This window comes from Varanus komodoensis, unplaced genomic scaffold (assembly GCF_004798865.1).
Source record: "Varanus komodoensis strain SLA01 unplaced genomic scaffold, ASM479886v1 scaffold32, whole genome shotgun sequence".
NCBI classification, from domain to species: domain Eukaryota; kingdom Metazoa; phylum Chordata; class Lepidosauria; order Squamata; family Varanidae; genus Varanus; species Varanus komodoensis.
The window spans coordinates 2,701,390-2,718,333 of NW_025335798.1; the positions used below are offsets into that span (position 1 = coordinate 2,701,390).

Below are 16,944 nucleotides of genomic sequence, written 5' to 3' on the forward strand. Positions count from 1 at the left end.
GTCATACTTTGAGGGATCTTCCTTAAACTGAGGCATTCTGAGTGCAGTAGTTATGAAGATCACTTCTGCTGTTACGGCACAGGCACCCTCTGGGCCCTCCTCACCCACTTTAAGGGAGGGGCCTTGAAGAATGGCACTGAGGAAAGGAGCTGGTGGCAGGAGTGGTGGCAGGGAACTGCAGCAGCTGAAAAGGCGGAAGCCAGAGTGAAGGTTTGAGGTGTGTGGGACCAGAGCCTGGGATGGGGGGAAAGAGAGGGGGACACAGCCAGTAGATGAGGGAAGGGAAGAGAGGGACAGAGGTGGCACCATGTTTGCCAGAATGCTAAACTGGCACCTTGCCCGGCCCATCAGAATACCTAAAGATGGCCTTGGGTGGCTCTGCCTCTTTGAATCTCCCCTGCAATAAAGCTACATCTTGTCCCTTTTATTGTAGTGAGACTTGAAATCTTTCCCCTTTGTTGATTACTATTGTTATCCTGGCAGGGCAGCTCCATAAAGTAATTCTAGACACCACTTCTGACATGATCACCTTTCAAATGTCCCTTGTCCGTCATGTCTGTCTGCGCATTAGTTTGAGGGATAACTCTAAGAAAGCTTAAATGTGCTTGACATGAATGGATCAGTGTGGCCAAACTGTCCCTACCTAGAAATGGTTGCAGCTGGCTCTCCAGATATTTGCTGTGCTGCCAAGTCTACTTGTACTGGTTAAGAGTGCTGTACTAAGACTATGTTCAAAATCACTTAGCCATGGTGGACAAGCTTAGGCCACAGCTGCAAACCCTGCTCCGCAGAGGGAAAATGGGGTTTGCAGGAAAGAACTGGGTGCACCATCCTTGAGATCCTTGGAGAAATGGCATACTCTAAATGTAACAAACATCATATGGGGTAATTTGCTCTGAGCGTATGCAGAATGATTTCCCCTCACAACTGAATGTAATAATGAGCTAAGTCTCCACTTACCTGAAAGACCACTGTCTCCCAGATGAACCAACTGAGGTCTTTTGGCAAATGTTTTTTCTAGATTCTTTTCCCTTTAAAGTTTGTGTGTTCATTATGTTCTTAATCCTCCCAATTATCACCATTCAAATTGTGCTGCCAATTACAGGAAAATTGGGTTGTCTTGTGATAGTGTCCTGTTATAGAATTCCAACCTCAGACATGCATACCTGGTTCTTGCTGTGTTCCTCTTTTCAGATCAACATATTATATAGTATTTTAGAATTTAGTTGTGACCTTCCTTGAAGGTGAGAGAGAGCAGGAAGTCGGGATTTCCAATACAGGAGAGTACTGATCATGCCCCTTATTCGTTCCCTCAGATGCTCTAATGCTTCTAGAGCTTTCATTATCCCCTTTGACCTGGTATTGATTGATTGATTGCAGTTATATACCACCTCTCTGGGCTGGTTTTGATGTCTGTAAACCACCAGAGAGGGCTCTGTGGGTGGTTTACAGACATCAAAACCCCAAATACAATATTTTTATTTATTTTTATTTATTTATTAAAACATTTTTATGCCGCCCCATTCGCCAAAGCCTCAGGGCGGCTTACAACAATAAATTAAAATAACATTTTAAAATATATACATTAAATAAAATACAAATATACAATATAAAACATACAATATAAAACAAGCCACCCTGACCAGATAATATCCAGTCCTAAACAAATAAATTGGCTACACCACGACTGAGTATAAAATGACATGGTTAAACTGAATTAGATGAATAAATATACAATTAAAATTAATTATCTTTAAAATATTGGTCAAATAAAAAGGTCTTGACCTGGTGCCAAAAAGCATATAATGACGGCGCCAGGCGAACCTCTCTAGGGAGCGTATTCCATAGTTGGGGCGCCACCACAGAGAAAGCTTTCCTCCAAGTACGCTGTCTCCTGACCTCTTTCAAAGAGGGTTCCCGGAGGAGGGCCTCTGCTGCCAATCTTAGGGGGCGGGAGGGCATATAGGGAAGAAGGCTTTCCTTTAGGTATTCTGATCCCAAGCCATTTAGGGCTTTATAGGTAATAGCCAGCACCTGGAATTGAGCCCAGACTTCAATGGGAAGCCAATGGAGCTGATAGAGGACTGGAGTTATGTGAGAATAATGACCAGTCCCTGACAGCATCATGGCAGCTCTATTTTGCACCATCTGAAGTACCTGGACTGTCTTCAAGGGCAGCCCCACGTAGAGCGCGTTACAGTAGTCCAAGCAGGAGGTAACCAGTGCATGTGTCACTGTTGTATCTCTTGACTACAACTGTAAGAAATACATAAAGCAACATTCTCCTACACACTCAATCTGTTCATCACAGGATCGGCCTGAGGTTTTCAACCTGGTGTCCTTCAGATATTTTGAACTCCGGTTTTATCAGCACCAACCATAATGGCTAATGGTCAGGAATGCTGGGAGTTGGAGTCCAAACACATCTGAATGGAACCCAGTTTGGGGAAGTCTAGGTACCTTCCCACATAGGCTTTCAGATTATACCATAACCAACCTGTTTTTAACCTGCAAACTGAAGATCACATAATGCAGAATCATGACTGGCATGAGCCAGGCCACCTCTTATATAACCAACCAGAATGAGTTGGTATATATAAGTCATCATTCCATTTTTACAGTGACTTCTAATCAGATATGGCAGCATTTTCACACACGGTTTCACAGTGATATATATATCAATATTAGTTTTACCTCTGTTTTGTTGTCTCATCTGTGGGGCCCTTTAGATGTTAGGGCAGCAGCTCATTCTGCCTTTAAAGGCTCACTCTGTGTCATGCAGGCAAGCCAATTGCATGGGCCCTTCCCACACTTTTTCAGTTGATTAAGGCCAGAGGCAATGATGGTGGTGAGATGGGGGAATCTATATGATAGGCTCCATTCATGTAGTGCTGCATTTTTAAATGTTGCTGGAGTAGCACAGAATTACCTTTCTCCCCACAGTCACCCCTCACACTAATGCTATAACATCAAGAATAGTTGCTTGCTTCTTCCCCTCTTTCAAATAGTGATGTCTATTTCCTCCTCTTTTGTTCAACTGAGTACAAGCCTATGGAGTATATTCTATTTGAAAAGAAGACTAATGCTACATACATGCTAAAAGCCCAAAAGGATGTGTTTCTAGACCTCATGACTATACATAAAAGGTTTTTGGAGTGGCTGGACAGGCTGGACAATACAGCCATTGCTTCAATACCCTGAACAGGTGAATGCCTCTCTCCATGGTGCTTATTCACCTTCTATGCCAGTCTTTCATTACTCTGTGGCTGATATTCTTCATTCCCACATTGCATTTATATGCTCCAAATTCTGTAAATGCACACTATATTATCATTAGCATATGAGTTACATAAGATATTTTGAGGACAGAATTCAAAATGCAGTATGCACAGAAGTTACTCAGCCCTGTTCGTCCATCAGCATATCATTGGTGGTTCTTTTTGTCTCACAGAACAAGTATCTAGCTTATTGGCTTCAATGGTCAACTAGGTTCTGGCTCAGAAGTCCATTGTTAGTTTGGTTTTCATTCTTTTGGTCTCTGATGTGCTCTGTCAGGCTGGGCTGCACTATGATGATTCATTGATGCATCAGTGTAAGAGGGGCAGTGGTTTTTAAAAATCCTCACAATGTCCTGGAGGTATCTATCTATCCCTTTCTCTGTGGAGATGGCAAGTCTAAGGCTTTGCCTTTTGGGAGCCTCTCACTCATCTTCCACCTGCCCAAGGAGATGGAGAACCTCCTTGCTCATCTCAGTTTGAGCCTAATTTCTGAGACCCTCCTTAACGATTCTCCTTTTGACCTCGCTATGAGTTAACAAGTGACTCAACCATCAGAATCAGCCCTGGGTTAACATCTCCCACCATCACCCAATTGTACTTTTCTCAGGTTGTCTTCCTCTTTGCTTGTGCCTTCTATTCATCTTTTGATTTGTTGAAATAGTGATCGGCACACAAGATCATGGTCCATGAGGAGAAAAACAAGCAAAAGTTACAGAGCTCTTACAACTAGTTCACAAATTACTCTGGACTGCTTTTTCTACCTTTTGAGAGTGACAAAAATGTGAACTTATGACAGATCTCAGTCACAGGAACTTTTGGGATCTCTGATTAACACTGTTTAGTTCTTGGTGAACTACCGCCATCACATCAAGGCTCACATAAATGGTTAATGCCTGCGAGTGGCTGATGGAAATCCACATGTAATATGTGAATTGACTTTAAATCTTTAGGTTATTTCATAACCCTCTTTCTTCATTTATAAGGAGAAATCATGTGAAATTGTCTCTCAGTTGTACAATGTACACACTTGGCCACTGCCAATGGCAATTTAGGATTGTTAAATTACTCCCAAAGGATAAAGGATGTTCTGTAACATTAAAAATCTAAAGCTACTAATCTGATTGGCTTTGATGGGAACCAGGATGCTGGACTAGATGAAGATGATGTCTGGCCAGCAGGGCATTTCTGAAGTTCTAACAAGGCTGCCTGCCTGTTTTTGTACCACACCCAGCTCCTCAAGGCCTGCTTCAGAGCACAGCTGTTGCCAGGAAAGGATGTGGCTCAAACGCAGGTCATTCCTTAGTCAATGAATGGACATGCAGATAAGACTGGTGGGAAGAGCAGCCCTGTCTGCACTGGTTCGTGGAAATGAACAAGTGCCGACACAGCCCAGGAAGCGCATCTGTGCCCATAGACCCTTGAAAACATCCTCTGCATCCCTGTGCTGTTGGATTCTCTGCTGGATTGAGCAATTGCTGGGAATCCCCTGGCTCAGTCTCTGTAGTGATTCATCTGAGTAGTTTTGATTCCTTGCAGACTTGCTGGGATTGGTCAAAGAAGAGCTTGCACTGCGCACTGAATAGCTCCTTACTGCCTGGCAATCATTCAGCATGATAGAGAGATTAAAGTGGGAAAATCCCCTGCATATCATGATCCATGTACCCCTGCTCCTGGGCATCACAACAGGACTGGCTGCCACTGGGATTTTAAGAGCTGTCACACTGTGGTTTCCTTGAAATAAGAAGAATCTGCTAGTAACAGGTAGCATCAGATATCACAGTCTGAAGCCACGATCACCACACAGGGAATGTGTAGCAACGGAACAGCAGGCACAGCAGATTCAAGTTCTTCTATGAAAGTATACTTGCTATACTGAGCCTTGATTCGTCTTCTCCCAGCCCATAGTTTTGGGAGATACCTCCAATGCGTTAGTTGACAAAATCTGTCATGTAATGACAGGGGCTGGAATGGGAGAATGAAAGGATTTCATGGGTCCTTAAACTCAAGAATTATGATGGCTACAGGGATGAAAATCTTGCAAGGGACAGGGAAGCATGCAGACTCCTTGCATGCATAGGAAGTGTACCAAAACTCTGCTCTGATTTTTGAAATTGAGCAGACACTGCTGGCATATTTTCAAGTCCTTTTTCCATGGCCACGACAGCAAAACGTGCTCGTCTTAGAAAAAAAGTTGTGATTATCTGGATGCTGCATGCGATCTCATATTCTGCTGCATAGATAGGGTCACACAAGATGAATGGCATGAAATAACTTTGTAAGTTCCACCCAGAGGGAGTGGAAGCTCCTTGGATTCTAACATGAAGAGAAACAGGCTGGAGCTCTTCTCTCAAAAATTAGATGATGACAAGACCAGTCACTGAAGGGTAAACCTCCTGTACTGAAAATCATCTGGAAACCAGGGAGGAAAGCTGGCATAGGCCCAGGGCTTGTTTACTGGCCTTTATCGTACTCCAAGGTCATTCAGCAATTCTCTCACAAAGTAGCTTCCCCTGTTTTCCTTCTCTGCACTGAGTTGCTCTTCCACCAGGATTAGCAAGGCAATATTCCTAGAATGCACTGTGCTTTCTAGAGGCACTTATGCCATCAATCTTCAACACGGTGCCCTCCACATCTGTTGGACTACAAGGACAGGCTCCAGGACCCTGGGAGTTAATAGTTCAAGACATATTGGAGAGCAACTAGTGGAAAAGTCTCACTTAAGCTTAGAAACCATTCTACATAGATTCAAATAATAGTGAGAAGAGCTAGTTCTTGGCCTGAACCGCTTCAGACTGCAGATAGAAAGGTTGTATTTTTGAATGTTTCTCCATAGGGAAAATAACACTGCATATAGAAAACACAATCATCGGGGTGGGGGGGAAGGTTTACTATAACTCTCTCCTTAAGTTTACTACATGCAAGACATTTTTAGAAAAAACACATAGAGTATTCGAATAGATGACCTTTCCAGCTGTTGCCTGAAGTACAGCCCATTCTGATCTCCCATTCTGTGAAATGTGTAGAATGGCTTGAGAAACAGCTTCCTAGCAACACGTGGGAGGGGACAGCAGAATAACAAACCTCAACTTGTGTCAGAGCATTCACAACACTGTCCTGAAATTCTAGCTAAAAGTCAGCTTGTGGCACTATGTAACCAGCTCTCAGATTGCAGCAGCAGCTAGGAAAAATAAAAGGTGGGTTACAGTCCTGTGTACCAGATGCTATTCCACTGGCCAGACTATTCTGTGTATACCAGATGTCATTTCATTGTAGAAGGACCTTTAATGTGAATCACTTTGGCAATGTCTGTGTTCTCACATGGGGAACAAATTAGAGGGCATGCCTGTTAGCTTTTGGAAAAGTTCTTGTTGATAACTAAGCATCATATTGGCTACTGCAACAGGCAAATAATTGTGCTTTGGTCCTACCTAGCATCACAGTTCTTGCTTCTGGAAACCCCCTGGCCTAGCCTGACTAAAGATATAGGTTCATCAACATCTTCACTAGCCCTGAGGATATCTGTGGAGAACTAACTGTTTATTCCAAGCCTAACATTTGCTATGTAGCTAGAGTGTTTCCTTGTCTTTTTCTCCACCCTCTCCAGGGCAGTGGGCAGCCCATTGGTCATGGATCCCAACAGCATTTGCCGGAAGACCAAGCGGCTGGCTGGGAAACAGGCAGAGCTGTGTCAGACGGAGCCTGAGATTGTACAGGAAGTAGCCAAGGGTGCCAGACTGGGGGTGCGTGAGTGCCAGTATCAATTCCGCTTTCGTCGCTGGAACTGCACCAGCCACAGCAAATATTTTGGCAAGATCCTACAGCAGGGTGAGCCGGGCAGCACTCTCTTGTTGCTTGGGGAGGTATCCCCCCACTTTGGGTTTATCTGAGTGAGCATAGAGGAGAGAGAACCATTTTCCCTAACTTAAGAGATGGCTGATACAAGGAAATCTTCTCAATCAAAGGGTCATCACAACCAGAACAAGAAGAGTAAAGGAGATTATACAAGAAAGGATACCATGGATTGCAGAAATGCCACTGAGCAGAGAGACCTTATTCTCTATGGAGATTAACTTACTCCTTATGAGGTAGGAGGGGAAAAAGAAACTTCCAATTGGAAGAGCTTTGCCATGGCAAATCCTTGGTACATGTTTTGAGCTGGGCTGCAGCATAACACATAACACATAGTTCACAGAGTGAACCCAGCTTTATTTAGTACTCAGGGAATTATAAAATGGAAGTTTTATAAGTATTCCTGAGCTGAAGTTTACCATGAAGACAAGTGGCTTTTTCCTGAACTAAGGCAAGGAATCCTTTCGTAAGTGCTGGTTTACTTAACAATGTAGTGAAATGTCTTAAAAGATGTGAAAAAATGTGCAGTCCATTTGTGTGTGCATTTCAAAATATAAAGATACATATATATTCCCAGGGTTGTCTATAACATACAATGCTATTTTATCCAAACCCTCTCCCTAAATACCCTCTTATGTGACCATTTCAGGGTATAATACTTAAAGCCATACTTTCAAATTAGAATTCTTTGTACTCAGGCTGGAAAGACCTAGGGTCATTTCACACATTATATTACACACACACACACACACACACACACACAGAGAGAGAGAGAGAGAGAGAAAGAGAGAGCGCGCAAACACACTTTTAAGAGAGATATAGCATGAATTCTGCATGTAGATTTTGCATGTGATTGATGACTGCACAAGCATTTTACACTCCATGCCTGGAATCCACATATCTGTACAACTGTTGCATGCAATGATCTAAATGCAGGTTTTGTTTGTTTGTTTTGCATAGAAGCTGTTTGCATATAGGAAATACATATTGCATGAAGAGCCTTTTATATCAGGGATGCAAAAAACATAACCCTTCAGATGGTGGTGGACTGCAACTTCCATCAACCTTAGCTAACATGGAGATGCAGTACAACACGTTCTAGGGGTCACACCTTCCCTATCACTGTTTTATATGCCTAGACACTATAAATGTTTATATTAGATCAAGTCTTGGGAAAGGATTTTTTCTGTTTTTAAGGACTTCAGTTGATTAAGGATGTAATGCTATGCCAGTTTACATTTGTATAGGATTGCACCTGGAATAAAAATGTATTGATCAATTAAAGCAGTTCTTCAAGGTAGATTTAAAGACAAAAACACACTGCAAAAATGCATTTAATTGCTATTATTTACAGAAAACACAGCAGTCTCTTAGAAGCATTCCTCTTTCTTTCACACAAAGGAAGGAATGGCTCTTTTATGATGATGCTTGTTTCAACAGGTGCCTACAGGATCTAAAAGCAAATCAAACAGATTTTCCCTGACAGTTGTGTTCATATGCAAATTTATGGAGATTTACATGATTGATTCATCAGGAAACCAATCAAGACTCATGATTTCTTTAATCTGGTGACAGTCTTCAGAATCAAAAAACAAACAGAATTGCACATTGCTTTTCCTTTGATCTTCTGCATGAAATCAAGGCACAACATGAAAAAAATTGCCTTGTCCTGCTCAGCTCTTCTTTATGTTGTGGCTGGATGCTACAGCCACTATGGCTGGTGGTTAGAGTGTTGGACTAGGACTGGGGACTCCTGGGTTCAAATCCCAGCTCATTGAGGTGCCCATAGGCCAGTCATCATCACTCAGCCTAACCTATGTCCCAGGGTCCTTCTAAGGATAAACATGGGAGGAAGAGGCAAAGATCCATGTACACCACCTGAAAGTCATAGAGGAAAAGGTAGACTATAAATGCAGTATATAAACAAATATAACTGAGACTGTGGAACTGAGAAAATGAAGATTCAAATACCTTTGTGTGGCACGACTGGTACAGTTCCTTAATGTTAGTGCAGATAATGGGAAGGGGGATGTAGCCAGAGAGTAATCTTGCTGGGAGAAGGCTAAGAACAGATGGAAGGATACTGATCATGATGGATGAGCTAGGGATGAAAGGAACCCTTTCTTGACCATGCTTAACAACAGCTTCACTGATTAACCCTCCTTCTGAGAGCTAAAAGAACTGATATACCTTCCTAAGGCTTTTGCTTTGTTCTCCCCTATAAGGCAGGAGGGTAATATTGCATCAGAGAGTGTGATGTATTGGAATGGCTAGGTTCTTGGGGAGGCACAGGTTATTGCTACAGGCCGAATGTTTACTGCTGCGACATGTCTCTGTCCTTGTAATGAAGCAATTATGGATGCTCCCAGACAACACAGCAGCTTTTAATAAAGCCCAAGAATGTATCCATGTCTGGGAGTGATTTACTGCCCCCTCCCCAGAGACTGTGCTCCTACATGTCCGTGTAGCCTCCTTCAGGCTTCCCAGCAACTGAGTAGGGCCGAGCGATAAATAACACACACCTCAGGGAGCCCCTTTGCCTTAACATTATATGATGCCTTCTCCCTTCTAGAAGGGGGCAGGCAAGTCAGAATTGCAGGGAAGTCTACACCCCTACCTGCACTGCTAGCGCCAGCAATGGGCTAACTGTGAGTACAGCTCAGGTTGCCAGGCTTTTAAAGGTCAAATTTTCACACACAGAAAAATAGCCCTTTCTTGTCTGACTGGAATGTCTCTGTTCATGTTGGATCACAAACTAGAAGAGGCCAATATTACAGCATCTACCAATATTCGGCATGCACACATGAATAGTTGGTGACAGTTCCACTGAGGTCACATGATTTCTAAAATAATAAAACGGCAACAAGTCTGGTTGTATTTCCCAGTCGATGTGTGACCAAAATGCCTCTGGAGAACATGTACAGAGGGCAAGGCAGGTAGAAGAAGGGAAGGTTCTCTCCCTCAACAGGCATCTCATCAGTAACAGCAATCCTGAGAGGAATGAGACCTGGCAACCACTGCATGGTATATACCAGCCTTCCCCAGTCAGTTGCCTTCCAGATGTTTCAGATAATTGGCCATGTTAGCTAGGGTTGGTTTGGAGGGCAGCCAGGCTGGGGAAGGCTGATGTATACTGTTTTATTCTGGACCATTAATAGTTGAGAGTCAGTGTGGTTAAGAGCATAGGACTGGGAGTCAGGAGATCTGGGTTCCAGTCCCCACTCATTCATGAACCTAACTGGGTGACTCTGGGCCAGTCAAAGCTTCTCAGCCCAACTTACCTTATCTATACATCAAGCCATCATGTCAAGTCACCTTTGCTAAGCTGGAAAGGTGTGGGCCTGCAGCTGACTGGGTAACCACATATGGAAGCAGAACAGGGAATTTGACTCAATGGCTTTAGAGGCCCCTTCCAACTCTACCACTACATTCTATTCTATTGTATTCTACCTCACAGGGTTGTTGTGAGGATAAGGGTGAGAGGAAGAGAATTGTGTAAGCCATCTTGAGTTCCTTGAAATGAAAAGAGGTGGGATAGATAAATAATGAAAGGACAAATGCATGTTTGCATGGGCATGCAAACAGGCTAGCAGTGGCAAAGGGGGCAGGCATGGGTGGAAACTGTTGTGTACTGGGAGGAGGGAAGCTGGAGATACAAAGAATGCCTGTTCAGGCCTATCTCTAGGAATTCTGGTGGCCTGGGCAGGGTGGTATCTTGGCACCCCACTAGATGTGTTTTCAACACTACCTTTATCCTCTCCCCATGTCCCTTGGCTGTGTTCCTCCTCTCTTCCCTGTAACTTCAATCTGACTGCTTTTTCTCTAGTTGCCACCATCCTCCTCACTCTTCCCATCACCTGCTTCCTTCTATATTGCCTTCACTCCTTAAAGAGAGGCATTTTGGATGAGGTGACCCTGGGGACTGCCTGCGTGCAACTGAACTTCATAGCCAGCTCGCCTCGCTTAATGGAACGATCACTGCCTTTGTGGCTCTCTTGCTGAGAGTTCCCAAAGAGAGAGGTTGGGCGGGCATGTAGCTCTCTAGGTGACCCGATGGGTGAGCAACCCCAGAGCGCTGCTGTCTCTTCTCGAGGGGGCATCCTTTTGGCGTCCTTAGATTTGGCACCCAAGGCAGTTGCTGGTTGCTCCACCTCCCTGGGCCCCAAGAACACCGTTTGCCAAACGATACTAAGGGCGAGATTGCAGTGCAGCAACTAGGAGCGCCTGCCGCGTTGGAAAGGAAGAACTTGTAAGCTTTACCCAGCTGTCTTGCTCTGGGATCAACCCGGCAGTAGCGGACTGCAAGAGTGCGGCTGCTGGCAAACTTAGGAAGAAAAGGAGGGCGGGCGGGAGAGACGGATCCCCCGGCGGGTGTGGCGCCTGGTGCCGGAGCAAGCAGCGAGAGAGGGAGAGGAGAATCCCCCCTGGCTGTGGCAGGTCCCGGCATGGCGAGGGATGCCTGGAACTCGTGTCCCGCGGCGGAGGGGCGACTGGCGTCCCGCCGTAATAAGAATCCAGGTTATGGAGAGGGGCGTCGTTTCTCCAACCTGGCGTTGTCTTTCTGCTTGCTGCTGGGTTTACTACCTCCTAACCCCGGCAGCAGTCGGGTGATAACGGCGTTGTGGGTTCCTCGACAAGTTGCGTGTTTCCAACAGTGCGGCGCAGCGGCCTGCCGCTCATTCCCCGGGGATCTGAGCAGAAGTTCCCGCGCGCTGGATCGTGCAAGGCAGAGGCTCTGCCCGGCTTCTCCCACTCGCTGCCATTTTATCGGCCTCCCAAGTTTGTCGTGTGAAGTTATCTGCCTTAATGTGATGCCTGGTTTTAACAACCCTCCTACCGAACTGATCACTCATCAAACGCCACAGTCACTATTTCCTACCTCGTGTCGTCAGCCAGCCCAGGGCGCTCAGTGGAGTTTAAGTTTTAATATCGCCTTTGCGCACTTCGATCTGATGCATACTAACCTTGGAACGAGGATCTGCTTTTTTCAGCAGGCCTTATTCCCAAGGGTGGGTAAAGTGGCAACCCCATCGGACTCCTACCATGAGCCAAGCTTCAAATCAATGCTGGAGGGTGGGACCACTCTGATCAGTTCACGGCTAGGTGGAGAGGGTGGTTAAGAATTTTAAAAATGCATTTATATGCTACCTTTTTCTTCAAAGGAATATAAGGTGATCCTCTTCACCATTTTATCCTCACAACAACAGTGTAAAGTGGACTATTCTAAGTGTGAGTGAGCTACATGGGTAAATGGGGGGACTTGATCTTCCAAGCTCCTGTCTAACACCCTAACCACGCCACCATGCTGGGGGTACTGAACTGGTTTCTGCACACCAGGCCAACTTATAAATAAGACTGCTTTTTAAACAGGCAGGAAATTTATAACAACCTAGGACCTGGCAAAATTGGAACAGGTGCACTGCACCTAGTAATGCTGTAGGGCACAGGAGTAGAATCTCAGGCCAGGAGGTGCACCAAACCTACCCTCCAGGGTTTCCCAGATAACCACCTTCCCCATGTCACCTCTTGGTTCCCCCTCACCTCTCTCTCATTTGGTGGTTTCCCTGCTTTTGCGTTTTTCCTCCATTGAAGTGCCTCTCTAAATTCTTAGTTACTGGCAGCAAGAACTTTAAGCTAAAATATGCTGGTACTTGAGCATTTTGGCCCTGTTCCTTTTCCCTATGCTCCTGCCCCCCCACCCCCAACTGGAATGTGGCTCCTGAGAGCTAGTCCAAACTGAATGTGGCCCTCCATTAAAAGCAGGGAGAACTTCAGCAGATGAATTTCAGCTGGTCATGCATTTTTAGAGAGCTAATCCCAGGCCTTGGCATGGCCCACCCATATCCCTTGTCAAACTTTACCTTGGATGCTTTTAACTCTGACTCAGTCTGACGTGCTCTCTCTCACTCTCTCAATATCACACAGATATCCGGGAGACAGCCTTTGTCTATGCCATCACGGCAGCTGGAGTGAGCCATGCAGTTACCCAGGCCTGCAGCATGGGAGAGCTGTTGCAGTGCGGATGTGAGGCAACTCGGAGTCGGACACCTCCCCTGCCCTCTGCCATTACAGGATCAGAGAGTTCTGCCTGGGAATGGGGCGGCTGTGGGGATGATGTTGATTTTGGCTATGAGAAATCCCGCCAGTTCATGGATGCTAAGCGCAGGCGTGGCAAGAGCGATATTCGAGCCCTTATCGACCTGCACAACAATGAAGCAGGACGCCTGGTAAGGGCACCCTCCTCTCCTTTTCATGGCATACTTGGAATCCTTTCTGCAGGGGTGATGCTGTCTCCTTGTGGGTGATCCATGCACATTTCTTTGGCTTGCCTGCACATGGCCTACTTACATCTTCACTACCCACCACATTCGCTTCACTGACAACAGTGGGAGGGCTGCGCAATCACTGCATTCCAGTGCAGTTTAAGCCATGGTAGGTTGTGGCATGTGCAGGAGGCCATTTTGAGCATTCAGTCCCTCAGTGGGGAATTGCTATGGTTTGTTGTGTCATTTAAGCCTAGGCAATTAGGGGTGTGTTTAAGGGTTACACAACCCACAAATTAACCTAAAACAAGCTATTTGAAATTTGTCTAACTCTGAAACAACCTCCCCCCTTGCTGCTTTGGTTTGTTTGACAAGCAACAACAAGCTAGGATCCACAGGCCCTGACAGGACACAATAGTACCCATAGGGGCAAATAAAGTTATGGTGGGCTACTATGTTGTGAAAATCTGGTTATGTCTGATTTCCAGATGACTTCCTCAGTTCCAGATCACCTCCCTAGCCCCCCACCTGGAATCCTGGTCGCTAACTTACCTCTAGAGTTGAACACCTTTGCAACTGCAGGTGTCTATGTTCAGATCCATAAGGAAAAGGGCAGCATATGTAGTATTGACACTGTATCTCATGCTCCCCTGTGCTTCATTTTGCTTGCATCCCCATTGCTGCCGCTGCTGACACAGTTTGTGCTAGTCCAGTGTATGCACACCCATGCATTTTTAAAAGGCCAGTATCCCACATATAAGCCGATGGATAGTTGACTCTTCCTTCAGTGAGTGCAGCAAGCATGTGGCATTCACAGCTGCATCCTCCAATACCTTGCCACTGCTTTCTTCACTGTAGCATCTGCCATCTGAGGTGGCGATCTCATTCTGCCTAATGGCAAGGGTGACCTTAATCCTGACCCTACCTCACTAGGCCTCATCTCCAGGATACAGCCAGACAGATCCCCTGACCCAAAACCATGCCTGCATGCTGTGGAATAACTGGGGGCACACAATTTGGGAAGTGGAGGGACACTTTCCTGCCAGAGCTTTCCTACCCAGCTACACAATGACATTCCAAACATGGAAATGCCAGCTGATTTCCAAGAGAATTCAGTCCACCCTCACTCCAAATTGCCAGATAACCTCTGCTCTCACCCTGTAACCCCTGCCTACAGCTGTAATTCCTCATCTTTATTTGGCCATCCTTTTTAATGACTCAAAAATGCTGGAGGAGTATGAAGCATTGTTCCCAGCCCCCACTTTTATAGATCAAGCTCTTCGTCTTTTTTCTTTCCTTTTATCTACTTCTAACTTCATTATTCACCTTTAGATGTCCCATAACCAAATAATCTTTTCTTTATAAGCTAGTTACCTTTTTCAGCTGGCCTGCATTGCCTGCCACCTGAATTCCCCTCAGATTTTCAAAGATCATCTCCCTCCAGTGTCTGTCTGTCCTGGATCACCACCAAAAGCATTTAGTTGGCAGGACAAGGAGATTCCATGATCTCCAGCAGAACCATCACTTCAATTTCATCAATAGATAACAGAGTAGATGAGTCAATGGAAGCCAAAGCCCCAAACTTCTGGGAAAGGCTGCTCTAGTCCCGAATTGTATTGCTTTATTGCATACTGACACATTTGTGAGTTATAAGGGCAATACATTAACGGCAAGTTCAGTCCAGAAGATTTTAACCTAACCTTGTTGTTATTTCATTACATTAATACCCCAGCTTTCTTCTTCCTATAAGGAACACAAGGTGGCTTACTAGCCCCTGTGTGAGGTAGGCTAGGCTGAGAGTGAGTGACTGGCCCAAAGTCACCCAGTGAGCTTCATTGCCAAGTGGGGACTAGAACTTAGGCTTAGGCAAATGGGGCGGCATACAAGTCTGCTAAATAAATAAATAAATAATAAATAAACCTGGATCGCCGGGGCCCCAGTCAAACACCACACCAGACTAACTGTCTGCTTTCAGGAAACTCATTTCCCCTTCAGTCTTCCAAGCTCCTAAAGAACTATTATCAATTCCTGTGTGTTGCATATATGGAAACTTGATGGGGCGATGCCGGCCAAATCATATGAGATGCCATCAGATTATTCTGGCCCTCAGGACCAGTGTCTGGGAAATACAGTAATCCCCAAGAATAATGAAGTCTGGCCCCCACCCCCACCCCCCACCCCCCACATGGATATGGGAATATCACCTTCAGAAACCAGATGATCAAGGAGATCTCCTTATGTCATAGAAATCATGCCCTCCATCATATAATATGAGAACCAGTGTGGCACCAAAGTTTGGCTGTGAGTGTAATAATAATAAATAAAGCACCCCTTTTGTTTTCCTGAACACACATGAGGTAGTGATGCAGTAATGGCTACGTTAAAATATTAATAGAAAATCACTGCTGGTGTTCCTAACAAATGGAACTGAGGATTTTTTTTAATGAGGATAGATTAAAATTTGGCAGGGCCAACCTAAAATTGCTCTAGCAGCTAGAGCTGGCCTGCAGGGCTGCCAGTTGGCCATCCTGCCCTTGGGCAATGATTGCCATATATCTTACCAGGGAACCCATTGGAACACGTTTCTTTAGGAAACTCCTTAGCCTTTGGGATGTATTGTGTCCCAACCGCTATAGCTATAAGCAGCAGTGACCCCAAGAGCATCTTGTCACATTTTGAGGCATCCAAACTCTCCTTAAGGCTCAGAATGAGTTTCATGTCATTCCAGTCTTACTTCCAATCTAGGGCTATGATGGACACTGGGACTGTTGTTGTTGTTTTTGCTAGTCTCATCATTGCAGGATATTGTTGCGAAATATGGTTGCCTTCAATAATCATTTCCCCCTTTTTAGGCAGTGAAGAATCACATGCGGACAGAGTGTAAGTGTCATGGGCTTTCCGGTTCCTGCGCCCTACGAACCTGCTGGAAGAAGATGCCCCCTTTCCGGGAGGTGGGTGACCGCCTACTTGAACGCTTTAACGGGGCTTTTAAAGTGATGGGTGGCAACGATGGCAAAACACTCATCCCTGTGGGCCGGAACATCAAGCCACCAGACCGGCAGGACCTCATCTACTCTGCGGACTCACCCGATTTCTGTGTTGCTAACCGCAAGACAGGTTCTCTGGGCACACGTGGGCGAGTGTGCAACAGCACTGCCATGGACGTGAGTGGCTGTGACCTGTTGTGCTGTGGACGTGGCCACCGGGATGAGACTCTACTCTTGGAAGAGAACTGCCTCTGCCGCTTTCATTGGTGCTGTGTGGTACAGTGCCGGAAGTGCACAGTGCGCAAAGAGCTCAGCCTCTGCATCTGAGTGGGTGCAGAAAGGACACTGGACAGGGAAGGAATAAAGCACGAGGATGAGGAATGTACCCAGCCCATCACACAGTCCACCGACAGGGAGCATAATGGAGCTCTTACGGATATGAGGGGCAAAACTTTGATGTAACGTGGAGTCACAGAATAGCTTGCCAGGATTCCAGGAACAATCTCAAAACTGGGCCACCGCAGATCCTCAGAACATGAATGGTTTCCAAATCTTTGGTGTCCCACA

General features: G+C 45.5%; 1 protein-coding gene across 1 annotated transcript in view; it reads left to right on the plus strand.

Annotated features, from left to right (window-relative positions):
- Nucleotides 1–16,704, plus strand: part of WNT6 (Wnt family member 6) — a 43,178-nt gene extending 26,474 nt beyond the window's left edge. Inside the window, exons 2-4 of the mRNA XM_044438288.1 lie at nt 6,883–7,103; nt 13,053–13,354; nt 16,243–16,704. Coding sequence (XP_044294223.1) covers nt 6,883–7,103; nt 13,053–13,354; nt 16,243–16,704 — 985 coding nt within the window. The remainder of the gene's footprint in view (nt 1–6,882; nt 7,104–13,052; nt 13,355–16,242) is intronic.
- The last annotated feature ends 240 nt before the right edge of the window (nt 16,705–16,944 follow it).